Here is a 26,998-nt window from a genome sequence, read left to right as displayed (position 1 = left end):
GCCATGGCCCCGGGGCTGGGCGGGCTCCGCGGCTCGGCGGGGCCGGGGGAGCGGTGAGGGGCAGGGGGCCGCTGCTGGGGCAGGGAGCAGCCGCCTCCGGGAACGGCGCCTCCTCCTCCCCTCGGTGTTAACCCCTCCCCGGGTTAACCCAGGGGGTTATCCATGGGGACGGCGTCGTCGCTGGTGAGCCCGGCGGGCGGGGTCGGGGAGGTGATCGAGGACACGTACGGCGGCGGCGAGGCCTGCGAGATCCCGGTGGAGGTGAAGCCCAAGGCCCGGCTGCTGCGCGGCTCCCTGCGGCGCGTCGGGGCCTCGCGGCCCGGCGGCCTGATCGGGGCCAGCTTCAAGTCGACCGCCTCGGTGCAGGAGCTGGAGTGCGTGGCCGAGTACGAGCGCCTGAAGAAGGAGTACGAGATCTTCCGCGTCAGCAAGAACAACGAGGTGGCCTCCATGGTGAAGAAGGAGGCCAAGCTGGACAGGGAGAACAAGCGGCTGCGCGCCGAGCTGCAGGTAGCCCCCCGCCGCCCCCTCGGACCACTCGCCCCGCTTCACGGGAGAGCTGTGGCGGGGAGGCGAGGAGCGCGGTGGTTTTTCCTTCCCGAGGAAGGCAGGGTGCTGGGGAAGTGGCATATGTCCCCACGCCACCCTGGTGAGCTGTCAAGGTGTGGCCAAGGTGCGCCTCTAGGGACGGGGCCGAGCGCTGCATCTCCTCTGCAGCAGGGAGAGTTGTAGGGTGCTGGGTTGGCGCTGTCCTGATCGGGAATGTTTTTGACAAGCTGAGGCTTTTATTGGCTATTCTGCTCTTTCAGAAAAAAAAAAAAAAAAACAACGGTGTGTTAAATGTTTTCAGGCACTTCAGAAAACTTACCAGAAAATACTCAGAGAGAAAGAATGCGCGTTAGAAGCTAAATACCAAGCCATGGAGAGAGCTGCAACGTTTGAACATGATCGAGACAAGGTCAAAAGGCAGTTTAAGGTATGGCTTGACTTTTCTTTCCCTGGGAAAATGATCAAAAAAAAAGATAAATATATTACTTGGTCACATTCCCAAATGAACTCCTTTCCAACAGCTTTTACGGGGACCTTTCCATCTTAAAAAGATTGCAGTATCATGGTCTTGGCTGATTATTTTCTTCAAAATAATCTTACTAAAACTTCCCTATAAAACAGAGAAAAAATAGAAAACAACCTTTTACATACTAAAAGGAGGATACTCAGTGATGCATTTTCAGCTAAATTCCTGTGTTATTTCAACACAGATTCTTGCAATTTTGGTACCTGAGAGTGACAGGAAAATGTGTGCCGCAGACTGACACGTGCTGAAGGAACATATAAACACAATTTTATTATTTCTCAATATATATTTGTATTTAGCATTTTAAGGCTACTAGGTTACATTGAAGAGATGTGTATTGGTACATCTATTTTGACTGCTAAAAAAATGACAGCCAGTTAAAGAGAAAAGCCTTTGCACTTCTTTGGGGGATGACTTGAAAGGCCAAGCTGATGCTTTTCCCTTGCTGCAGATGATGATATTTTCACCATCCAAAGCAGGGCAATAGGCCTTGTTTTTGCACTGTTTTAAGCTTCTTGATATCTTTACATGTAACAGGTGTTCATATTTAGCAGATAAATTAAAAGAGAATTTTTTTCGAGTTAATTTAAGAAAATGAGACTTGAAGGGGATTTCATCTCCTTGTATTTAAATCTAGGTTCTTGTTTTCTTCCCCTTACAATGGTAGTGTTTTAAAAACTGGACTGCTAGAGATACTTGATTGTGTTCTATTTTTGGAAAAAATAAAAAGGAACCTTTGAAACAAATTACTACTTGTGGTGATTCTGAAGACACTAAACTTTAAAAGGTCAAGAAAGTTACTTGCCATTTTTAATGAGCTTCCCATACTAATGCAGACTCCTAACATTCAGAACAGTATGCTAAGCTTGAAAATGGTAAGATTTTAAAATTAGACATTTTAAACTATGTTTTCTGCTCATTTATAGACTTATGTTTATTTTTTATTGTTCACATTTAGCCTTTCCCTGCTAAAAGAATGCTAGAAAGTTGTTTTTCTAATTGAGAGCACATAATAGGAATTCAGGAACATGATACTGAATTTCAAAAGATTTATGGTGTGTATTTCAATCTTATGTTTTTCTCCACTTATAGATTTTTAGAGAAACTAAAGAAAATGAGATTCAGGACTTACTGAGGGCCAAACGAGAGCTAGAAGCAAAACTTCAGAGACTTCAGGCCCAGGGAATCCAAGTGTTTGATCCTGAAGAGTCTGATTCTGATGACAATTGTACAGATGTTACAGGTAAGAATTTCATCCCTAGCATTTTGTGTTGAAACATGACTGAAGGCTATGAATAGTAAAGCAGAAGGTTTACTATTTATCTTCTGTTTATTAATCCAGCTTGAAAAGCAACATAAAATATTTCCAAGGATAAAAGGAGCTGCCTTTACAAACCTAGTTTATATTGTGAGAAAACCCAATTTTCTGGTCTTATGCAGGTATCAATGTAGAAAATAGAGCACTGTCTAGACACAGTGACTCGTGTTTTTTTTTTTTTTAATTGTTCTTTGAACAATTCTGAGTTTTGTAGTCTCTTCCAAGCTTTTTTGAGCTTTCTTATTCTAGACCTGAGAGGTTATGTTCCAAAGGATCCAGAAGAGCACAACTGAAACCAGAGGGAACCTTAGACTTAAAACTATGGATGAAGAAGTACCCCAATCTCTGCTACTGTACTTTTCAAAGTAGCAGATATAGATATTTAACATGAACTGGCCAAAAGAGTAATTTCATCGAAGAATTTTTTGAAAGGGAAACCCTAGTAAACTTAATGATACAAAAGGCAAAGCATTGTATATACCATAAGAGGTATTTGATAATGCGGGAGGGATTCAGATAGGTATGTGATCAGTTACGTCGCTTTGTATCTGATTCAAAATTGAGCAGTAAGCGTAGCAGACAGTTAACACCTTGACACTGTTAAGGATTGCTACCATTTACTTCTTGCACCATGAAGGGTTACTGAGGAAACCCTGCATTCAAGTGCTGTTGCATAACATGTGCTTTGCTTACTGAGATATATCAACAATCACATCTTGTCAGCAATATTAATATGTGATGTTTAAAACTAGAAACATTTCAAAATGCAGTGATTGTCTCCTTGCATAGCAATTGTCCATTTGAGCTGTAGTGGTACAGATAGTCTTCTTTTATATAACTTCTTGGCCTTTTGTGTTAAATTCATTTTTGAATTCATACTTCCCTTCTTATGTTTTTGTAAGTCTTTTTCAATTTCACAGTTTTCTCCACTAAAGATTATTTAGTGTTTATATAGTTCAGCAGAAGCACAATCCGGGTGTATTATGAAGAGATGCTGCAAAAGCTGTCTCACACAGCACAGAAAATGTATTTCAATCCTGACTTAGAGCCCCTTTGCATTCTTTCAGCTCTGGAACATTCCTGAACAAAAGTAGTCAATTTTGTGATGTGTACAAATGACTGCAGCAATACTGTGAACTGTTTTACTGATTTGTAATCCAAGTCAGCATTTGAACCCAATAGATGTGAGCAATCCAAGTAATAACAAGTAATAGCAAATAACCACATCCTTTATGAGGATGGTTTCCCAATAACTTCAGACAAACACTCGTTTAGAACTACAGGACACGGAGGTGTGAGCAAATCTGATAAAGGAGGAAAAAAAAAAAGATCAGTACCATGTGACAGTAGATTTCAGATTTCAGCTGGAACATTTAAGACTGATTACTTACTTTTTTAAATGATAATTAAAAGAGGTTTTTGTTTGTTTGTTTTTCTTTTTCTTTTCCATTTTTAGCTGCTGGGGCACAATCTGAATATTGGACTGGAGGAGCCCTGGGAAGTGAGCCATCCATGGGTAGTATGATGCAGCTTCAGCAGTCTTTCAGAGGGCCTGAATTTGCTCATAGCTCCATAGATGTTGAGGGACCATTTGCAAATATAAACAGAGGTAAGTAATGGCAGCCTGTTTTGCTGGGATTGTATGCGTTTATGCCATTTTTTTTTCAGTCCATTTTTAGCTAATTTGACTAAAGGATTATTTGGAAAGTTTCTTTGCAAAAATAAAAGGAATCCGTAGTTTTAAATAGCAAGTTGCATTTAATATATATAACTATTATACGTGCAGTAGTGATTTTAGCAAACAGCAGTGAACAGTGCCTATTTGTGAATAAACCAAATACTTTGTTCTTCATGTTGATCAAGGAAGATAGTTACCTCTTTCAGTGTCTGCTGGGATTCTTTTTTCCAGTTTGATTCAAATCTCCAGCTTCCTGAATGTGAATGTTACATTGGTATTAGCATAAGCTATATCTCTGTTTTCTCGCTGGATTTTGCATAGTTTCTGACTCTGATTAGGGTGCTGTTCATTTAAATCTGATTGCAAGACCGAGATGTATACTTTTTTACATGAATCAGTGTTAGATATTTTGTTATCGATAATTGTTGCTTTTGAACTTTATTTCCCAAATAGCCTATTGCAAACGGGGTTCGGGTTCTCTATTTTCCCTCACTGTTGTCCTGGCCCTGGAACCCCTCGTGCATCGCTGTTCCTCCCTTTTTTCCTCAGTCCTTCAAGCTCTGATTCAGACGTCTCTGCCTGCAAAGTGGGAGGGGAGGGTCTGCTCTGTGATGGTGACAGCTTCATATACTAGACCTTTCATCGTGCCAGGTGGTACTGAAAGGGAAGCCTATTCCTGGCTTGAAAGAATGTTCAACCACAAAATAGAGAGCCTAAGAAAGTTTTAAAATTCATTACTTCTATAGGGAATTGATGTACAGTACAAATATAGAAGGCTATTGACTTTATCTCAAGAAGAGGCACTTCCTGTAATGTTTCACTGTCGTTAATTAACATGGTCTAATTGAAATACATGTAGATATGAGGAAAAAAAAAGAGTTTGATTGTGTTTTTATTTCTGCATATTTTATCTATTTTACAGCTGTTGACTTGATTTTTATACATACGTTTCATCAATGCTATTTTAAATGAAATATCATTTTAATGATAATACACGTTTAACAATATCTCTTTGCCACATTATCAAATTACATGACGTTATCAGATGGTATGTGTTCTCTAAATTCAATTTTAAAAAAATAAAAATAGAGTAAAAATGTTACTACTATTTTAAACAAAATGTAGTATTAATGATGTTAAGAGGTGATGGCTTATCCATCATCCAGTGTAGTCAATGTGGAGATCTCTAGACTTTTTTTTTTTATTTATTGGCAGATGACTGGGATGCTGCTGTCGCCAGTTTATTGCAGGTTACTCCTCTGTTTTCTCACTCTCTGTGGAGTAACACAGTAAGATGTTTTATTATTAATACTGATGAGACTCAACGAGAAGTGGAGATCTTCATTAAAGTGAGTACCTCACAAACCTTTTGTTTCCATTGGGATACTTATTCAGAAATTTGTCCAATATTTCTTGAAAGCTTTAGTAGCTGTATCCTAATTTCAGTGAATTCAGAGAAAGTCTTTTCAAGGACTTCAGGGGAAGAAACTGCATAGACAAAAAAAAAAAAAGATTTATCTAGTAGGTCCTTGATGCTATACAGATTTATTACTAAAGCAGTTTCAAATTTTCTTTCAGAACTACTCACCAAAACTTCAAAGAATCTGTGAGACAATGGGCTACTTCTTTCAAGTTGTTCATTTTCCAGCAGAAAATGAAAATCATTTTAAGGATGTAAGAAAATGGGAAATTGAAAAAAGTTCATTAGTCATTTTGCTCCTACATCTAACTTTGCCAAGGTAAGTATTTTCCAGACTGGTAAAGTAAATGGAAACTGGTAATTTATGCAGAGTGCATAGCTTATTAGAATGTATGAGATCCTTTTCTCAGTACATTTCCAAAGATATTATCTTCTAAGTCGTACTCCTTCAAACTTCGAGTTTACTAGTGCACACAGTTAAAAGAATGTATCAGTTTTGGTCATTTACTTTTTCCTTTATCTTTAGATTCTGTTAAAATTCAGCATGAAAGATGCCTTCATAATAAGGAAATGCTTTGCTTTCCAAGATCAGCTCTCTGCTGTTCCGCTGGTCCCTCACATGGCTGGCATGAATGTCTTCAGTGTTTTTCATTTACTTATCTATCCTTACATGTGCCTTGATTTTACTCTGTCACACATTATTTTCTATCTCTGTCACCTTTTTGGACTAATTTCATGGCTCCTCGTTGTGGTACCTTATGCTAGCTTTCTACAACTTAATTTACTAAACTCATGATATTTTAAGACACACGGTGGTGCAATGTTTTCTATTTGTTCGGTAAGTTATGGCCTAACCTTCTAGAAGAAGACACTTAAATTTCTAAATGAAAAACCCTGAACTGAAGATATTTTTAGAATTGTGTTTCTATGGTGTATTTGGGAATTTTGGGCAGAGAGTTTGATTTTGGTGGTTTTGGGGGAAGTAGGGATAAATTTTGCTGAAACAAGAGATTAGAAAACATAAAAATTAAAGATTTTGGAGTGGTCATTCCAAAACATCTGTATGAAAGTATAAATCTGAAAATACTGATATGCTCTAAGTTTCATAGTTGGGCTAGATTTTGAACTCTGGGGATTTCACAGCTGTTGCTTTATTAGAGTATTAACTAGACCTACTGTTTCTGTAAGTAAAACCTGTTTCCCCAGAGAACTAAAGGCTGGCTTAAACACTAGTTGACAAGATTTATAGCAGTGGAGTGCATGAGGGAACAGCAAGGTACCACAGATGATTTTGATTTGTTTTCTTAGAGGAATTGGGCTAGAACTGCCGTACATTTATGCTCTGAGAAAGTGTCTGCTGCTGAGGAGCCATTGCCACCTCAAGGGGACACTGTTGCCAAATAACCCAGTGTTATGTGTGTGGGTCACAAGTGTTTAAAAAAAAATTCTGCCAACAGTGTTCACTTATTTATTTCTTTTATAAAATCTATGACGAAGCTCAAGGTACTCATATGAAGAAAATAAGAAAAAGACAGAGAAATCCTGTCTGCTACTGTCAGCATCCCCAAGTTGTATAGTCCTTTTTGTGGAACAGCAATAGATTGCTGGGTGTGATATCCATGGAATCACTTCTTCCACACATATTAAGTACTTTTCAGATTGGAGGAGTTTAATTCTGCTTTTCAACTACTGTATACTAAGAGACTATCCTATGTCTCACAAACACTACAGGACTTTTCCTTGTAATGTATATTCTTTCTTCAAAGAATAGAACAGCCTTCAAAGAAGTAACAGCAAAACATATATATGATGCTTGTTAATCATGCGTGAATCCATGTTCTTTCCTTGCAAGACAATTATTTTTCACTCTGCATATTGGTATGACAGGAAGATCAGCTTTTAATTTACAAAGCGTTAGCCAAAGAATTAATGGTTTTAATATTTATAGTATAAGTAGCATACATTTTTCATATAACTGCTCTTTGCTTCAGGGTTTATCTTAAGTTCTCAGATGAAATATTTGGTCGTCTGTGTTGTAAATAGATATGACTTTTGAATTAGATTTTGCAGTGAAACCCACCTTCGGAGCTTGTGTTGATTGAGCTATTTACTACAGCAGTGTAATATAGCACAAGAATGCTGATTTCCAATCTAGTTGTTTGTTGGAGGACTGTGAAGAAGCCTTCTTGAAAAATCCCGAAGAAAAACCCCGTCTGATTTACCACAGAATGGATGATGATGGAGTCAGCCCAGGCTCAGTGCAGCAGTTAATTGAGCAAATTTCTTGTGTGAACAAAGCAAAGGTACAGTATTTTAAAGGCTGTTGATTTTGAAAGGCTTACTTTCTTGCCGTAACTAAGATCAAGTGCTAGTAGTCCCAGATATTTGGAGAAATTTCATTATGCTTATTGCTTTGGATACTCATTATATGAGCAGGTAGATGAATCTGAAATTTATGAAGATTGTGAAATTTTCATTAGTGGGGAAAAAAAAATCCCATTGCTTTTTTACTGAAAAAAAGTCCTTGTGTTATAGGGATGGAATTTCTCATCTGTGTTTAGCCATGTAAATGGCAAAGGTATTTATCTCAGGTCCCTCTCCAGACACTGCAGAGAGAAGCATATCTCCAGAGAGATTCCTCATATCCAAAAACAGATCGGTGGCCTATCATCTCTCTCTGTATAGGGGGCTGTTAAGAACAGCTGAGACTAAATGCCCAACTTCTAAATGCTTAGGTAAAGTGAATCCTACACAAGGAGTACAACAGAATGGAATTTAAATGTGTTGCAAATTGCTTTTGTTGGAAGTCCTAAATATTGTTCCCGGTTGGATTCAGAGTTGCTTCATGCATTGTCATCTACCTTTTCAGATGATTGATCATGTGGGAGGTGTGGAGGAAGGAACACACAAAATCTATACTTGTGTAGAAAAGATTATTAAACAGGTAGGGTACCTGATGCATTTCAGCTTTTTCTGTTCCATCTCTGATTTATGATCTCAGATACTGTCAGTGATTGCAATATGCTGCTTCAATGTAACTCAAAGGGTCTTCTTGTGTTTTATCATTCATACCTGGCAAGCAAGGAAAACTTAAAGTGGGGAAAAAATATCCTGAACTGAGCACTGCTTTTATGAACAGAAGGAGAAATAACAGAGCAAGGGGTCTAGTGATGGGCTAAATTCTTTGTTAACATGATGTTCCATATCCTGGGATAATGAAAGATCACATAGCTGATTCTCAGTATCCTTCCTTAATGTGAGTTGCTTCCACTTAGAGAAGACTAAAACTGGTATATTGAGACCTGTGTGTTTAGAGTTCACTTGGATTCATCTAATAGCTCATTTAGTTATGTTCTCTGCCGGCATGAAAGAGAATGAGCATATTGCACACAGTGGCACTGACAATAACGCTATATGTGCCCGTACTTTTAAGATTTATAGCTGTAGTTGTTTCCATGCAATTTTCTTTTACTCAGGATATATTGGGCTGTGAAATGACAGAACCAGAAGGCAAAGATTTGGGTAATAAGGAAGAGTCCACTGCTCCTGAAGAAGAAGTTTTTGGTGATGTCTTGTGGGATGCACATGATGAACAAGAACAGATGGAAGCTTTTCAGCAGGCCTCTAATTCAACATGTGAGCTGGGATTTGAGAAAGTAAGTATACTGGAAATGTATATGGATGAAGAGAAAGCCATCGCTTGTTTCCATCTCTTGTGAGGCAAGATGTAGTTCTGCTAAAGAAGTTGTGTCTGAGAGCCTCCTAGGGGCTGCTACTCCTTAGGCTAGAAGAAGCCATATGTCTTATGTAGATGGCATATTTATTTTCTGGGAGAGATGCCAGTTTGCCTCTTGTTGAATGGCATTGATGAAGAAGCAGTTTTTGTTTCTACACTGAGGAAAAGAACCATTGTGTGCCAGAAATAGTGTCCTCCAGCTAGACTTCGGGTGTCATTAGGAAAAACTCTGAATGTCTTTTTTTAAATGGAAATTGGAGCTCTGTCTTGACAACTGGAGTTAGGCTTTCTGCAGATGGCTAATGAAAAATTTCACCTCATTGTACAACCATACATATGTGAGAATAATATCAGAAATTTAAAAGTAAAGAGCTGCTGAATAAGTCAGTATAAAATAACTTTTTTGAAACTTGGGGGTGCCAAGAACGGATGTATATATAGAGAAAGTAGAATGAATGTAGGAAGAAAAAATGTTGAAGTGGTCATGGAAAGTGATGATGTCACAGTTGAATTGGGCAATATTCTTTGATGTTAGGACGTAATGTAAGGATGCAGTTTCTATGTTAATGGGTTTAAGGTATTAGGATCCCTATGTTATTAGCACAACTTATTCTTTTACTTCACTGCTCATATATTAACAAGTGGTTGGAGGATTGTGCCACCTTTACTACATATTAGAACCGTAAAATAGAATGTTAAAAGGAAAGATACATATGTGTATCGTAGTGTGCCTCCACTTCTTGTTTGCAGACAAAATATTTCTCCTAAGTGAATGAAGGGTGTGTGGTTTTTTGTTTGTTTGTTTTGTTTTAAATCGTTCTGAGCTCTGCTATAACATTCTTGGCCATTCATGTGGTGAAAGAAAGCTTTGTGTGTGTGTGCGCGCGTGTGCTTTACAGCTTCATAATGTTATGGCAGATGCAAACTTTGAAGGCTTTGTCCTGACAAACATATCCAATACAGTAGAGTAGATGGGGCATGGTGTGTGTTGGGGAAAGGCTGAATTAAAATGGCACCCAAAGGCTTTACTATATTAATACCAGTTTGGTGTACTAGCACTGAAAGTCCCTACTAAATCAAGTTTTGGAAAAAATGTTCATATACTTTACATTTTCTTCAAAAGAGATGATAAATTTTGTGGTTTAAATGTTTCATTAAAAAGTTCTTTCAATCTGCATTGAGTTATATTTTAGTGTTTATTACCCTACTTTAATAAACTTGTACATACATTTAGTTTTTAGATGGTTTACAATAACAAGTGGCGTATTTTTTCCTTAAACAGTAGAATATTTGTAATGGTTGTGTCTTTTTTACAGTACTTTGAACGTCTAAATGACCTAGTAGCAGCACCAGCTCCAATTCCACCTCTGCTTGTATCAGGAGGACCAGGTTCTGGGAAATCTCTCCTTCTGTCAAAATGGTAGTGACATTTTATTTTTTTTTACTGAAATAAAGGGAAAGAAAGATCAGACCCAATAGTTTATCATAGAAATCCTTTTTATGGTCACTTGTAGACTATGATAGGATTGCTGCCATTAAAATAAATCGATAGTGCCATTACTTCTAACAAGCTCAGTATCATGTGACTATCCATTGCCATGAAGGGCATTTGTTAATGGCTGCCAGTACTGGGGAGAGCAAAAATGGAAATGGATAAAAGATTCGATTATAGCTCAGAAAACATCTACCCAATTTTGTAAAGTAAATGCCGATCACCTCTTCTAGCTCAGACATTCTACCCTCTTGGCAAAACTGATTATTTTTGAGTTATATGTGCAAAAATGTAGTCTGTTAGATATTTTTGTTTGTTTGTTTTTGTTTTTCTCTTTAGGATTCAGCTGCAACAGAAACATTCACCAAACACTCTAATTCTTTACCACTTTGTTGGGAGGCCCATGTCTACCAGTTCAGAATCTGCATTGATAATTAAACGCCTTACTTTAAAGGTATGCTACATTATGACATTCCCTGCATTGCATGATTCCTTGGAAAGTGATATTGTCTCTGTGTATGCCAGAAGAAAAACTTCTACAGGTTTTTCTACATCCAGTACAAGTAATGAAAGTGTAAGGCATTATAGAAGGGGGGAATCTGATCCTACACATTGAATGAAGATCCCTTAAATTGTATCTCTGGGATATGCATAATAGTTATGCTTCTAGTGACCAATCTTGATGGCTTATAAAGCCATATAAGCTTCTTCCAAACTTTTTTTTCCCATCTGGCTGATGAGAGAGGTAGGTGGTTTCTGTTCTATGTATTTAGAAACCTGAGGCTGTATTTGCCAGTTGGCACAGTATTGGTCCTAGACTAGTCTCTCTAAAAAGCTAATTTATTTTTCCATTGTGTGTTAGATCAGGTGGAATATATGTAAATATGTGTGCGATATATGGAAATGAATGAGGAGTATTTTTCTGCTAGGGTCTGAGCTTTCTTTTTCCTCCAGATGGTGGCAGAAAGGACCTCACAGGACTAAAACCTTTAGATAAATCGTGTGCTCCTTGCAATTTTCTCATGTATTTCAGAAGTCTGCCTTTTTTAACCTGTGCAACTTTTAAGTCCTTTTAAGTCTCCAGATCCCTTGTCCACTGTGTGAATTCTAGTTATCTCTCTAGAATTTATGTAGTGAGTTCAATAAATATTCTTTGTTCTGCATTTGCTGGCTTTCTGAATAAAGTAGAAAAAAAAAAATCCTGTGTGAATTTGACTAGAACAATTACCCCAAGATTTTACGATTTTTTTTCTCGTGTCTATAGGTCTGTCTTCAACTCTGTTAGTTGATTTTTAAGGTAGAATTTGTTATGTATGTTTACAATTTTGCAGCTTATGCAACATTCCTGGTTAGTGTCACCTCTGACCTTGGATCCAGCTAAACTTCTGGAAGAATTTCCACGTTGGCTAGAGAAACTTTCTGCACGCCATCAGGGCAGCATAATTATAATTATTGATTCTATTGACCAAATACAGGTATGTTTTCAAAATACTTGTCATTTGTCAGTCCAAAATAAACTTTCACTACTGTAATAAGTTCAGCTATATCTATGTAACAGAAATATTAATGTTTGCTTTGCTGTGAAGAGCACATGTAAAAATAATTTGCAATAAGTGCAGATGAGTTAAAATAGTCAGTTTTATAGATGAAATTTGTATTTTATGGGTGTTTGCTTGCTTGCTTGTTTTTAATTTTATTTGCCTGAACACATTTATTTTTGAGTAGCCCAGGTACATTATTTACGCAGATGTTTGTTGCTGTGAACTACTTACTGGGCCTGTAAATTGCCCAGTTTTTATGAGGTGAACACTGTAGCAATAGTATTCTGTCTGCTTTATTTAATGTTCAGTCGTGTTGATAAGTATTAATGGATCATTTAGTACTGTTTCAAGAATCAGATCATGAACAATTTGTAAGGACACCGGAGAATTCAAAACTCCATTCTCTGAGCTGTGCAATTAATGAAACCTATCAACTCCTGGCATTTGTTTTGAACAAGTCTTGTATTAAATAATCAAAATTTGTTTTTAAGCAAGCTGAAAAGCATATGAAATGGCTGATAGATCCCCTGCCAGTTAATGTGAGAGTGATTGTATCAGTGAACGTAGAAACATGTCCACAAGCTTGGAGGTATGTTACATTTCTGAGATGTTTCACAGTAGCCTTGCTTAAAATAATTACAGTTACTAGTTTAAGAGCAAATGGTCAGATTTATTAAGGCCTGGAGATGTAATCAATAGATAAGGTTTTGCAACTGTTGTGGAGGAGGAAAGCTCCTCTGTTGCAACTGCAGCTTTTACCTGTTGTGAAACCAGATTTTTGTTTTACTCTGATGGACCTATCCACATGACTCTATGTGAGAGGATCAGTCACGTGCACATCAAGAACTGCAATACTGTGATGTAGATCCAGAATAAGGGTAAAAGTTGAAATTGGCTTGTGATGACTAGAATTTCTTAGTAGCAGGGAGTAAGTTCAATTACTGGTTTCATATCAATCTTTAAAAAGCCGTAGAACTTTGATGTCATTTTTTTTTCTTCTCCTCTTGTGTGCTATTTATTAAGTCTGAATATAATTTTGTTCTCTTTTATCAAAGGTTGTGGCCCACTCTTCATCTTGATCCACTGAATTCCAAAGATGTTAAATCTCTCATTAGTGCAGAATGTAACTCTGCAAATGTTAAATTGACTAAAGAGCAGGTATGTCTTTTGCAGTTTTTCTGAAGTACCTAACTCCACTATAACTTTTAATGAAAACATGGAAAGATGAAACAGTACAGCTGCCAAGAGAAAGTATTTTATTTAATTAACTAAATAGTACTGTTCAGCATAGAGTCTGAGTGTTTCTTTACTTTTTTTTTTTTTTTTTTGCCTTGTGGCTCATAGCACCAAAGCACAGATGGAACAGTGTAAATTATTAACAGGAAAACTGTACAGTCACACATATTGCTGTAAACATATTCTTTTCATTTTAGAATCATAGAAGGTTTAGTATTGCATAATAATATAACACTGTCTAGGTGGTGGAAAAATATTTTACCTCGTTCCCTTGAAAACTAATGCTGTATGGTAGTTCTCATTTTTAGAGATGTAATGAATAGATGCTAACTCTTACCCTTAAATTGGAAGGGAAACTTTAGCTTGTATTATGCCTGGTAAACCATGAAGTATTTTGTGCACTAGTTTCATGTCATACTCTTCAGATTTTACACATAGAAGCGTATCTAAAACTTCTATTTTCTTGTCAAATGGTGAACTTCATATTGGTGTGGTTAATTTTGTCTTAGCTTACAGATTTTGTTTAAAATCTTGTAGGAGAAGAAGCTTGAGAGACATTGTCGTTCTGCCACAACTTGCAATGCATTGTATGTCACTCTTTTGGGCAAAACCATTGCTTGGTAGGTACAGATGATTCTGCAGTTATGCTCATCACTAGCTTAGAAGGTTGAAAGTAGATTTGCTAGCATTTTGGAATATATTAATTTAATATAGAGTGAATCCCATTAAGAAAAAACAGCAGAACAGTGTATGAAGTTCACCCCTTCACTGACTGGGGAATGCAATGGGAGGAAAGATCAGGGAGTAAATAATCTCTGCCATTTTGATAAGAAGTGAATTCAGAGAGCTCTGACTATCATTCTGACTTCAACTCTTCTGTTTTTCTTCTATTTTTTTGTTGTTTCAAATATATCAGTTACTTAAATGCTTTTTAGTGGCATTTGGAGAATGTTGGTATTGTTTCATTAAATGGTTTAATTCAGGTCTGCTGTATTTACTGATGTACCAGATAGTTTGCCTCATAAATTTTAAGGCTGAAAGGGAGTTTAGCAATTGTTTAGTATAACATCCTGCATGTGGTATTTTGCTGTGTAATTTCTGCTGTGGAGAAAATTAATCTTCCCTCTTGTGCAACAGAATACTTTTAAGTGCGTTGGCTTAGTATTAACCTAGACTTCATCTTGTTGAGAAGGCTCCGTTTCTAATTTAGAGACTCACAGAAGATGATAATTTACTGTGGGTGATTTTCTTTCTTTTTTGTTTCTGTTTTGTGTTCTAGAATGCTTAATTGCTCTGGAAAACATGCTTTGTAAATGCATTAGGTGCAACAGCAACGTGAGGTTTTACCTTTATCCAACCTGATGTTCTTACTCTGTGCTCCTGCTGGAGGAAAGAACACTGCAACATACTGTTTCTTGAAAATAAAAATGGTGCAGTTATTTAGAAAAATCAGAGAATATGATGGCAGGTGGCTTAAGAAATTCACCTCTTTTGGTCTTAATGTTGCCTGGTGCTGTGTACCTTATAAACCCAGTAGGAAATTCAGAGCATTTTTGACGCAGAGCTCTTTGGTAGTTTCAGTTCATCGTGCTCAAAGAAATGTAATATGCTAAAGCACGTCCTTTTTGTCCGTCTGCTCAGTGTTGGAAGTACAGGAAATATTGATGAAACCCTTCAACAGTGTTTCCAATGCCAAGACACAGTGTCCCTGTACAGGCTTGTTCTGAGATCAATTCAAGAATCATTGCGGAGTGATAAGGAGAAAGGTCTTTTGAGAGAGGTAAGCAGAGAATGATTTCTACAGGAAATATATATTCTTTACTGTAAAGAGTTTTTCTTAAATTAAAGGCAAATACTGATTCATATTAGTTCATATGTATGATTCAGAGGTTATGTCATTATTAATTACAGACAGGAAATTGTATTAATCTAATTTTATGTATTGCATAAGTACAGAACATCTGACTCCTCTGTGTTAAATTTAAACTAAATCATTATCTCACAGAACAAAACAGAACTTCTTCACTATGATGTGATGTAGAATCAGCACTTCCTTTGGTCCCCTGATCCAGTGATTAACTACATTAAGCATAGTAAATCTAATCAAAGCATGGTATCTTGTGAATTCAGGGCACAGCTTATTAGATTTTTGATTCCTCTTCCTGCTTCTGCAGAATTTCCCTGTTTAGTGGAATATTTTTTGAATTAGAACATGATACTCAACGATTGCAAGAAGTTCTTTGGTGCTGTCAGCATGGGGCTTTCAGCATATTTTACTTGGATTGAAGTTTTTTATGATAATGGAGTTACCTTTTCTCCAAAGTGTTTTAGAGGAAGATCTATGGAACCATTTGTTTGTCCCAGATGTCAGTTATTTGTCCCATTTGGTGCTTTATCTGTTAGAATATTGAACTAGTAGCACTGAGGATTTTTCTTTGAGGATAGAAAAGGGAAAGGGTTTATATAAATGTTTTTTTTTCTGTGTCGTATAAAGTTATAGATGGTAATGCACGATGTTTTTCTTTGGATTTCAGTAATCTGAGATCTGCAGCAAATATTGCTGACTAACTGTGTAAGCTATTTTTTCTGCTTTACCTTAGATACTGTGTGTCATTGGTGTAAGCCACAATGGTGTAAGTGAATCAGAGCTGATGGAACTTTATCCTGAACTGTCTTCTGCTGTGTTAGCCTTGCTTGTTCACAGCCTGCACAAAATGTGTTTGCTGACATATGGCTGTGGTTTGCTAAAGTTCCAGCATCTCCAGGTAATTTTTTAAATTCTAAACACATGCAAGTGCAACTCCACCAATGCAAAAGCTTTGTACAGATTCTGCTCTTGACCATATTATGGTAAATGCTGGAGGCTTTTCAATCTGTTTTTGTTCACCCAACTTTACACCTGATTACATTCAGAGTTCATTTTCTCTTTCTCTCAGAGAAGTTAAGTTGCTTACAGATCCTTGCCTTATTACACCCCAAGTCCCTACTGTTCTTAAGATAAGTTCTGTTATTAACTAGGTAGCCTTTCATCTGCGTTTGCTCATCTGTTTTCCTTAACTTCTGGACTGATGTTAGAATCACCTTGAAAACTACTACACCTGTGTTACCATTATTGGTCAGTATAGTTCAGCAGTTAAAAACCTGGCATTTCGAGCCTTCAGAAACTTCTGACCTATCAGATGTTAACTCAGGGTGTCCCAGAAAACACTAGTTCCATAAAAACAAGCTGAATTGAGGGAGGGAGTGTTACCTGAATAACCAGAGCTTTGGTATAACATAAGACAATGTTTGTACCGCTTTTGGCATTGAAAGATTTTTATTATAACATGAGACTTGTTTAATTAAAAAGAGAAATAATCTTGCATAGCTCCCTGTGTGTTATCTGACTTAATAAGGGTGACTTACTAAACAAATGGAATGCATTCTCTTTCTCTGTCTGGTACTCTCTTTCAGGCTTGGGAGATGGTGCGATTAGAGTACATGGAAGAAGGTGAAAATGTTATTTCTGCCTATAGACAAAAACTAGTGGACTATTTCACCATGCAGCTAAGGTGGGTCATAATTCCTCAAGATGTACTAAACTGCAGGCTTTATGCCTCATGGATATTTTTGTTTTCTTTATATACCTCCTACTTGGTTTAGTAAATTACCACAGCAGTAGGACCCTACAATACCCTAATTGTCATTTGACCAGTTTATTGTTGATCTGTTGCTTTTTAATCTTGGAACAGATTGAGGACTTTATATTGAGGGGAATAGGCATGCAAAGAAATTACCGTGTGATAAACTAGGGCATGAACTTATAATAGATCATTTATTTTGTGGTGACTGACCCCATGTAGATTTTTAACTCCTAGTAAATGCTGAGAAGTTTGAGGTTGCTTGGAACTTGAAGAGACAAGAGACTACCTGTGTTTAGCAAGCAATAAGCTGAAAGGCTTACAAGTTCATGTCCATCTTGAAAACAGATTTGCATTTACAGTCCTCAGGTAGTGTGTCCCAACTGTGGGCTACTGTTTACTGCATCTCAGAGCATGCACTGTTGGGTAACAGAAAGCCAACAGGGCCACAGCGTGCTGTAGAAGGGAGGTACAAAAGGACAGTTCTTCAGGGCTACAACTCTGCTAGCTGGCACAGATTAGCCCATGTGGGAGGGAGGAGCAGCTTCCAGTGGGGTATCGGGGATTTCCAGGGCCCTCTAAGATGAAAATATATGAAGATGTGAGAAAACAGAGTGGATAGGTTTCATAGTAATCTGTTTAGATATTCAGGTATGGAAACTGTACACTTGCCTAGTTTTCACGTCAAATCGATGAGTAGTATTTGGACTCTCAGAGTTCTTATTTTTATGGCTTTTCTTTCAATAGTCGAGACAGAGTGACTTGGAGAAGTGCAGATGAACTTCCCTGGCTCTTCCAACAGCAGGGTGACAAGCAAAAGCTACACAACTGTCTTTTGAATCTCTTTGTATCCCAGAACCTTTACAAAAGGTACAAAGGTGGCTGCTGTTTCGGCGGGTATAAACATTTCAAAGGGTTTTGTTGTTGTTGTTTTCATTTGTTTGGTTTTGTCAAGCACGTGAATAATTATTTCTTTGAAAATATAAATCAGAAAATGATAGATCAAGATCGAAGGAACTTGAATAGTAGAGCCTGAAATGTTAATGCACTGGTGACCCTGTTGTTATATAAATAACATATATTTTTTCTTTTCTCTTACAACTGGGGGTTTGGTAAAGGCGTAAATACTGCTGTTGAACTGCAGCGGTCTCCATGGATTGTCTCTGTAGACACTCCGTAGCATAAAGACAAAATTCATGCGTATGGCCCTATTCTTCTAACATAGCATCAGTTTGAATAGAGAGGTGTCAGAGATAAGATGAGCTTCTTATTTCCTTGTTAAAACAGGGGACATTTTGCAGAATTGCTGAGTTACTGGCAGCTGGTTGGGAAAGATAAGAGCTCTATGGCAGCTGAGTATTTTGACTCTCTGAAAGAATATGAAAAAAGCTGTGAGGGAGAGGAAAGTATGATCTGCCTGGCTGATCTTTATGAGACTCTGGGACGGTTTCTTAAGGACCTAGGTCTTCTCAGTCAGGTGAGTACATTTAGAGACTTGTAACAGCAAGGAGGCAAATTAAGCAGAGCTCAGTGTGTGCTTTCTGTTTCAACTGTTAAATTGTTGTGGTATATGAGATGATACCTGCTGCCATCATATTCTGAACTTTGTTGTTACAGGCTGTAGCTCCTTTGCAGCGGTCTCTGGAGATTCGAGAGACTGCACTGGATCCAGACCACCCAAGGGTGGCACAGTCACTTCACCAGCTAGCAGGAGTTTATGTTCAGTGGAAGAAGTTTGGGAATGCTGAACAGTTGTATAAGCAGGCACTGGAAATCTCAGAAAATGCTTATGGAGCTGAACATCCTCGGGTAGCCCGTGAACTTGATGCACTTGCCACCTTGTACCAAAAGCAGAACAAGTAAGATTGACTACAGTGGTGTTTTTGTTTCACATAGAAGTAACTTAACAGATTTTCTTCCTGAAGCCATACTGTTTCTGTAGTTCTTTTTTAGAGTTTCATTATGTCCAATGCAAAACTTAGCATCCCCTCTGTATTCTTGTAGCAGGCAACCCAGCAAGGGCCAACTTATGTGCTTAGTATTTCAACAAACTAAAAAGATAGAGGTGAAGGAGGAGCAGGTTCTGATGAAACTGAACAGGTAAAGGTCTATGGGGCCCGATGACATGCATTCCAGGGTCCTGAGGGCCCCGGCTGATGGGGGTGCCAAGCCTCTCTCCATCGTATTTGAAAAGTCCTGGCAGTCAGGTGAAGTCCCTGGTGACTGGAAAAAGGGAAACATCACTGCCATTTTTAAAAAGGATAGAAAGGGGGACCCAGGGAACTACAGACCAGTGAGCCTCACCTCTGTGCCTGGGAAGATCATGGAATGAATCCTCCTGGAGGCAATGTCAAGGCACATGCAAGACAAGGAGGTGATTTGGGACAGCCAGCATGGCTTCACCAAGGGCAAATTGTGCCTGACCAATCTGGTGGCCTTCTACAATGGAGTGACTGCATCAGTTGAGAAGGGAAGACTGGGGTGACCTCATTGCAGCTTTTCAGTGCTTAAATGGGGCTTATAACAAAGATAGAAAGCAACGTTTTGCTCAACCAGGTAATGATGGGACAAGTAGTAATGGTTTTAAAGTAAAAGAGTAGAGATTTAGATTAGGTATTAGGAGGAAATTCTTCACTCAGAGGGTGGCAAGGCACAGGGACAGGTTGCCAAGAGATGCTGTGGATGCCCCATCCCTGGAGGTGTTCAAGGTCAGGCTGGATGGGCCCTGGGCAACCTGATCTAGTGGGTGGCATCCCTGCCTATGGCTGGGGGTTGGAACTGGGTGATCTTTAAGATCTCTTCCAACCCAAACCGTTCCGTGATCCTATGATTGTCTGGCCCCAAGCATTTTGGATATTCTTTATCTTGAACAAAAAGTGTGATTTTTTTTTCTTTTTTTTTTCCCCCCACCTGGCAAGATTCTTAAATTCTCTTCAGATTTGTATGCTTAAGTAACTTAGAAGCTTTCCAGAATACCCAGCTACACTTGGCATTCTTCTAACACAGTAAATAACCGTTTTCAGATATGAACAAGCTGAGCAGTTGAGGAAAAAGTCCTTCAAAATACGCCAGAAAGCAGCAAGGCGGAAAGGCAGTCTGGTAAGGAAATATTTGATGTTTTTGTAAATGCTGTGGCTCTGTTAGAAAAGATGATGAAATGTGTGTGCAGAGCTGACAGATCTGATACTGAAATGCTTTTGATAATTGAGGGCGTAGCAAGTGAAGTGGCTTAGCAGTGGCTTTGGTAACTGCCCTTTAAACTCTGCTGGAGTGAATCAGGGCAACTGATAGAGAGTTGAGAGGTAGAAAACAAGTAAGTGAGTCTATAAATTTTGGGGGTGCAGAGTTAATGATAAAATTGGCTGTCAAAATGGCAATGGAAAAAGGTGTTCCGTGGAGATAACTGAGGCCTTTCTCCTACAAATACTATTGAATACAATCCTTATTGCAGTGAATAATCCCAGTAACAGTATTATGTGCCATACTGAGGTTTTTTTCCTTTTTTTTTTTTCCTTCTTTTTATTATTTATTTCTTTAATAGTAATGGTGGTTGGCTGACTTTGTGTTTTGATGTAGTGTGGCTTTGCTCTCCTGCGTCAAAGAGCCCTGCAATTGGAAGAGCTCACATTAGGCAAGGATACACCAGATAATGCTCGAACCCTCAATGAACTTGGAGTCCTCTATTACCTGCAGAATAATCTTGAGTAAGTTGTATTCATTGTGACATATCCACTGACAGGATGTCCACTCAGGGATCATATGTGGAAGCAAAGTGTGGAGAACTAGCATTAAATGTAGAGGCACAATCAAATGCATTTTGTGGTGGTGTCCCTGACTCATTCTACTGTTTTTGTTTACTGTGAAATTCACTCATATTTTCTAGAGTTGATGCTATTAGTGTGTATGAACAACTCAGCGCATTTCCTGCATTCAGAATTGTTGTTTCACTGTTAAATTTAGCCTTAGTTGCAAATATTCTCTTTCAATGTATGCCCTACTCTACTCAGCTTCGCTATCTTGTCACCCTCCTTTGTACTGTTCATCCTTGAACATCAGGATTGCTGGTGTTTCACATCACTTAACTTGCCAGTATTACAAGAAATCATGAGTTAAGTAATTATTCACTGCAGATGTAATTCTCAGGCTCTTACCCTGCAGGCCTTTTCAGGGCAAAAGATGACAGAGCAGCATGAAGGTGCTCTAAAAGCAGGTACAGTTAAGCAGGGGGTGTTGAAGAAGGGGAACAAAAGGTGCAGAGCAGTTCTGAACACATGGTTAGAGATTCTTCTCACCAGCTTCTTCAGTCCACAAAGCAGTCTATAAGGGGGTGTTGTGAGTGAATTCTAAGTCACCTTATGTCCTCCTCTCCTGAACTGAATCTTTCTAGGAAAGGAAGAAAGTGCACAGCAAAAAAACACAGAGTAACTTCCGGAAGTGTTTATATGTTCTTCCTATATCTGATGTTTAAGTTACCAGTAGTTGTTGGAAAACTACAAGAAGTATATTGTAATTTGGGATCTGCACGTCCTTTAAATGCTGTCTTTTTACAGTGAAGGCCTTGGTTTTTAACAGCTGCTGGAAATGCGTGTTTGTTTTTGTCAGTTCATCCTCATGAAGGCACACGAAGTGACTGATGATAGAGGAGCACTCTCTTATCTCATACAGGATCATTTTATATTCCACACTGTTCATGTGTAGTTCCTGTCCAACACAACCTACTTTTAGAGTAAACATATTTCCACTGTTTCATGGCTAAGTGAAAGTACAGTCCTTGTTCTAGTGTAGGTTTAAGTCATTTTAATGGCTATTGTGTGTCTGTTCTGAATCAGCAAGTCCAAGATTGATCAAATTTTTTTGGTCATTTGGTACAGTTAGAATGAAATGCCAGAAGGGTGTGTCACTAGCAGTTGCTATGTATCGCACTTCATCCTCTAGTCCTTATGTAGGGAGAACACCTTTTGACACTTGTGTAAGAGCTTCAGAATTGAATGTACGGTCTTTTCCTCTCTAATATGAAATGGATTTTTTTGATTTACTGAACTAACCCGCTGGGAATAGAGTCATACAAAATTGTGTGTTTGTTAGGATAACAAACTACCTAGTTATAATGGATGCTGCCAGTATTTTGTGGGAATCAGCCATTGTTTGGGAAACTACTGCAGATCCATAACGGAATAGTAGCATACTGTACTGGTGAGATGAAAGGTGTGCTTTTGATAGGGAAACACTTGAATGGTGACATTAGAGAGAGTCTTTTCCACTCCGTCACTTCCAGACAGTTTCTATTATGAGAATCTATCTCATCACATATGATACATGTGATCATCTGATCATCACATCAAGCATCTTCCAGTCTTTTCTCTCTTTGGTATGAAAGCTACCTGCTGAACCCTGTAATATGTATTATATTCTTTTCAGTTACTTGAAAAATGTGTGATGGGTTTGAACCTTTACCTAACATTCCACTATTGCTTTATCAGTGAAAGTACTGGACTGCTATGAGGAGTTGCACAGAAGATATAACTTGAATTAAAGTAATGAGCAGCTATGGAGTTAGTGTAATGTTTACTGAAATCTGCTAGACTGGTTTTTCAGTCCTGTACAGGGGTGCTCCAGTACTACACTGGAATATATTAATTATCTCTGCCATTCTTATGGTTAGCCTGTGTGGCAGCGCTGTGTCTGGGATTTATAGTTCCTCACTGCTTAAATGAATTGCTGATCTGGCATTTGCTTATCCAGAACAGAAAGTCTGTTGCCAGATGTATTTCTGCAATTTCCGAGGCTAAGTTTATTCTGTTTCACACAGTCACTTCAGCTTGTACAGATGTTATCAGCTTTAAAATACTGTTTAATAAATGTGCTTTGTAGGACAGCAGAGCTTTTTCTGAAGCGCTCCTTGGAAATGAGAGAAAGAGTCCTGGGACCTGACCACCCAGACTGCGCGCAGTCTTTGAACAATCTGGCAGCCTTGTACAATGAGAAGAAGCACTATGACAAGGCAGAGGAACTCTACGAAAAAGCTTTAGACATCAGGAGGAGAGCGCTGGCTCCAGATCACCCCTCCTTGGCTTATACGGTGAAACACCTGGCAGTGCTGTACAAAAAGATGGTAAGCACAACCCTGTTACCTTTACACATCGCCTAACATGGCTAATACTTGCCATGTTACAGTCTTCAGTCCAAAAGGAGTGGGCCATGGGAATTGTGTCAGCTATCAATGTACACGCATGCATAAAAGATACAGTCAAGTGGCCTTAGTCTGTTTCCAAAAAGCCCAGTAGTGTTTTCAAGACACGCTTTGCTTAAAGGTAAGCCATTTTGAGTAATACCCTCAGTGTCCTGCATGCTTGGTATTCACCGTGAAGGAGAACTTCTGATCTGGTTAAAAGCTAGTGCAGTTATTGCAGTTGGAGAAGCTCTTGCCAGCTATATTTGAGTTCTCTACTGTCTGGTACATGATGTCCATATACAAGAGTTTAATGAGATGTGACTTGATGGGAAAATCATGTTTTGGGGTGTAGGAATAGTGTTTTTGTTTGTTTGTTTTTTAACATGATGACCTTGGTCTTTTCAATAAAATTGAGAATAACTTTTAAAAGCTCATGATGGAGATAGTGCTTTGAGGCTCATGAGGGAGACTGTACTTTCCAAATAAGCTGCATGACTAAGCCACTTCCAGCTTACGTTGATTCAGTGAAAGACGAGAGTTACTTCCCTGCTAAATACACTGTGTGCAGAAACAGTAGTCTAAACTTCTCCATGCTTCATCATTTTTTATGAATGTTTTATGAATATGTGCATGAGATGGTTTTGGATTCCGTGTTCTCTGCTCACTTCAGCTTATAATTTTTGATGCTGCTAGAAACTGCAAAAGCACTCAATATGCGGATCTAACAGCTCTTTTCTAGTTTGAATGAGCATAAGTTAAAATTCACGGTGAACTAGTGACACAGGAAGAGTAAAGGAAGAAAAGGGACAAGAATCAGATATAGAAAATGACAATTATTTATAGATAAGTATTTTTTCCAGATGAATTACTGATCATCTTTAGACTGTGGCATGGTGATGCTTTGAAAAAAATGAGAAAATTGGATTTGAATTTTGCAATTACAATGAAACATTATACAATGAAAGTTTGCAGTATTAAATGTGTCATTGCTGTTACATATGAGAATTCCCATTCTAATAATAAAAACCTCAGCACACTTCTCAAGTATAGCTGGTTAATGTGTGTGCCGATCCAAATTGGAAGGAAAACATATTTGCTGGAAAAAATAATCTACATAAAAACTAGTTGGAATATGATAGGAGAATTTTAGAGAAATCAGGCTAGAAACCAAGGTGTCAGTGTGATGAATGGGAACTGTCAGGTACTTGAAACTGGATTAAACACTGCAGCTGTTCCGAAGAACATGGTGCAGACACCACTGCTCAAAGTTAAGGCAGTTACATTACCATTCCCATATCATCAGTAAATTTCATCACTTTAGGTCTAAGAATAAGCTCTCTGCCCTCGTTTACGGCAGGATGAAGGTGCAAATGGTGAAAATTACTTGGATAAAAGTACAACTGAAAATTCGTTTTAACAGTCTTCTGAATGAGACACTTGTGGAAAGAAAATGAAATAAAAAAAAAGGAAGAAAGAGGCATAGCTATGAAACACATTAACTGGGAGTTGAATATGCTCAGTATTTTGGAAAATATTTTGGAAAGTCCTAACAAATATTCACAGTAAATAATCTGTGCAGAATATAACTATGAATTGACCAAAGTTAAACCCTTATTTGGAAACAGTTACAATTTGTCTAAGCTTTTCATTTAAAAAAGATTTTACCATCATCATTTTGATAAAAAAGGACAACCAAATTGTTTTTTCTGTGTTCTTTGTAGGGAAAACTCGATAAGGCTGTTCCTCTGTATGAACTAGCTGTTGAAATTCGACAGAAATCATTTGGCCCCAAGCACCCTAGCGTAGCGACTGCTTTGGTGAATCTGGCTGTTCTTTATTGTCAGATGGTAAGTTCTTCATGTCTTACATGTTTATTATTCCCATCTTAGACTTTTTTATGACTTGTACCTAAACGATACCAAAGTAACTTAATCACATTTTGAAGAGAACTCCTTATAGCACCTACAAATGCTTAGAATCCGTTACAAAAAATTGAAGGAATCTGCCTATCTGATTTTAAACAGTAATTAAAGCTGCTTCAGATAAAATTAAGGAAGTATAAGGAGTTGCATTTGGCAACTAAGAATTGTATGGTATGTAGACTGAGATTTTCAAAACTGCCTAGGAAAACCAGACCCTAAATGTGAACAGACTAATGGGAATGGGATTTGCAAGTAAAAGCCAGTAGCTTTGACAGTCTCAACTATACTTCTCATAATGCCAACAGCATCGAGAACACAAAGCAGCTTTTTGGTTGAATATACATGCATTTGTATCTAGGATGTGTTGATACTGTGTAGGGCAAACAAACAAACAAACAAAATGTACTTTTGTAACAAACAACTTCTTACTACCCAAAGAAAAAGCAGACTGAAGCTTTACCTCTTTATGAACGCGCGCTGAAGATTTATGAAGACAGCTTTGGCCACATGCATCCTCGTGTAGGGGAAACTCTGAAAAACTTGGCTGTGCTAAGGTAAGATGATATGCTCTCGCCCTATAAAATCAAATTACTATAAAAGTCAGTGGATAAAATGAAACATATGGACCTGTGTATTTATTAGGAAAGTAGAGAGCCTTAATTACACTTGTTGATTGCATGGTGTACATTTCAGTTTAAACAAAGGGTGAGACTTGTTTTATGTGTTTATTTCAACTTTGTTTTTCTGTCCTCCCAAGCTATGAAGGGGGAGATTTTGAGAAGGCAGCTGAACTTTACAAGAGAGCTATGGAAATAAAAGAAGCAGAGACTTTGTTGATAGGTGGAAAAGCAACTTCTCGACACTCATCAAGTGGAGATACGTTCAGTATAAAAAGTGCATTATCACCAAACACCTTACTGGAACCTGGACAAAGGTGATATAAACCTCCTCAAAGAAAAGGCAGCTTCTGTTGCTACTTTTTTAAACAAAATTATTAGGAAAACCTATTTTTCCTGTGATAAAGTACTATTTTGGGACTTAAGACTGTCTTCATGAATGACAGGGAAACAATTTAAGCTTGAAATCCTTCCACGTTAACTTTGCAGACTGTATGGTACGACGTCAGTTTCCTCCATTGTATACAAATATGCATATAAGGTACTTGCTCAACTTATAGTTAATACGAAGAACATAGATTTGATACCTCTTATCCTAAGAACCAGGACTGCAACAAGATAAATTAAACCAATGGTATGTACTTGATAGGATAGTTCTTACTTCTATGTTGTAATAGCCTGGCTTAGTGCATTTATGTGTTTTTTATTTCATCAACCTTTTTCAGAAGCTTTTAGAGTTGTTTCTAAAGTTCTAATAACTTTGAAAAAGTCAAAATACTGTTTTACCCCAAGTTTTACCTGCAGTGTAATTTCAGCTTTAAGTAAATTTACATTCAAAAGACTTTTGCAAAAAAAAATGATTTCCCTTGGAAGCAAATATATCTAAATATATCATTATATACAAGTAAAGCTGCTGTCAAATCCATCTGTGTTCAGTGAAAATGCTTCCTCTGAGGAAACAGCATGAAAAGGAGTATGATGTGATGCCTTGTTGTTAACCCCTTCGTTATACTTTCACTACTGAATCTCACTGAATCCCTTCAAATACAAGAATGCTTGTATTAGCAGGAAAAACCTAGTGACAGGTTGCCATCAAATAAAAAGATGCTAATCAAATGTACCTGTTGTATTTTTTTTTTTAATAGCCTAATCATCTAGAAGGAATTTGAAG

At 38.0% G+C, this 26,998-nt stretch overlaps 1 protein-coding gene across 1 annotated transcript; it reads left to right on the top strand.

Annotated features, from left to right (window-relative positions):
• Positions 1-26,947, top strand: NPHP3 (nephrocystin 3). The gene is made up of 27 exons (XM_048053030.2): positions 1-510; positions 851-976; positions 2,168-2,318; positions 3,850-4,002; positions 5,287-5,420; positions 5,650-5,810; positions 7,647-7,794; positions 8,361-8,435; positions 8,968-9,147; positions 10,544-10,647; positions 11,059-11,173; positions 12,051-12,194; positions 12,752-12,849; positions 13,316-13,418; positions 14,034-14,116; positions 15,138-15,276; positions 16,097-16,261; positions 16,950-17,047; positions 17,864-17,986; positions 18,404-18,593; positions 18,734-18,975; positions 20,140-20,215; positions 20,693-20,820; positions 22,988-23,228; positions 25,010-25,135; positions 25,649-25,764; positions 25,968-26,947. The coding sequence occupies exons 1-27, from the start codon at positions 163-165 to the stop codon at positions 26,146-26,148; spliced, it is 3,948 nt and encodes a 1,315-aa protein (XP_047908987.2). The 5' UTR covers positions 1-162; the 3' UTR covers positions 26,149-26,947.
• The last annotated feature ends 51 nt before the right edge of the window (positions 26,948-26,998 follow it).

The sequence above is a fragment of the Anser cygnoides genome, chromosome 2, assembly GCF_040182565.1.
Source record: "Anser cygnoides isolate HZ-2024a breed goose chromosome 2, Taihu_goose_T2T_genome, whole genome shotgun sequence".
In the NCBI taxonomy this organism is placed as follows: domain Eukaryota; kingdom Metazoa; phylum Chordata; class Aves; order Anseriformes; family Anatidae; genus Anser; species Anser cygnoides.
Note: the sequence above shows the minus strand (reverse complement) of the source record. Positions and strands in the feature narration are given on the sequence as shown.

Coding starts and splice junctions, on each gene's coding strand:
- NPHP3 (XM_048053030.2), top strand. CDS start 163: ATGGGGACGGCGTCGTCGCTGGTGAGCCCGGCGGGCGGGGTCGGGGAG. Junction 11,174..12,050: donor TTAAACGCCTTACTTTAAAG/GTATGCTACATT, acceptor ACAATTTTGCAG/CTTATGCAACATTCCTGGTT. Junction 13,419..14,033: donor TTAAATTGACTAAAGAGCAG/GTATGTCTTTTG, acceptor AAAATCTTGTAG/GAGAAGAAGCTTGAGAGACA.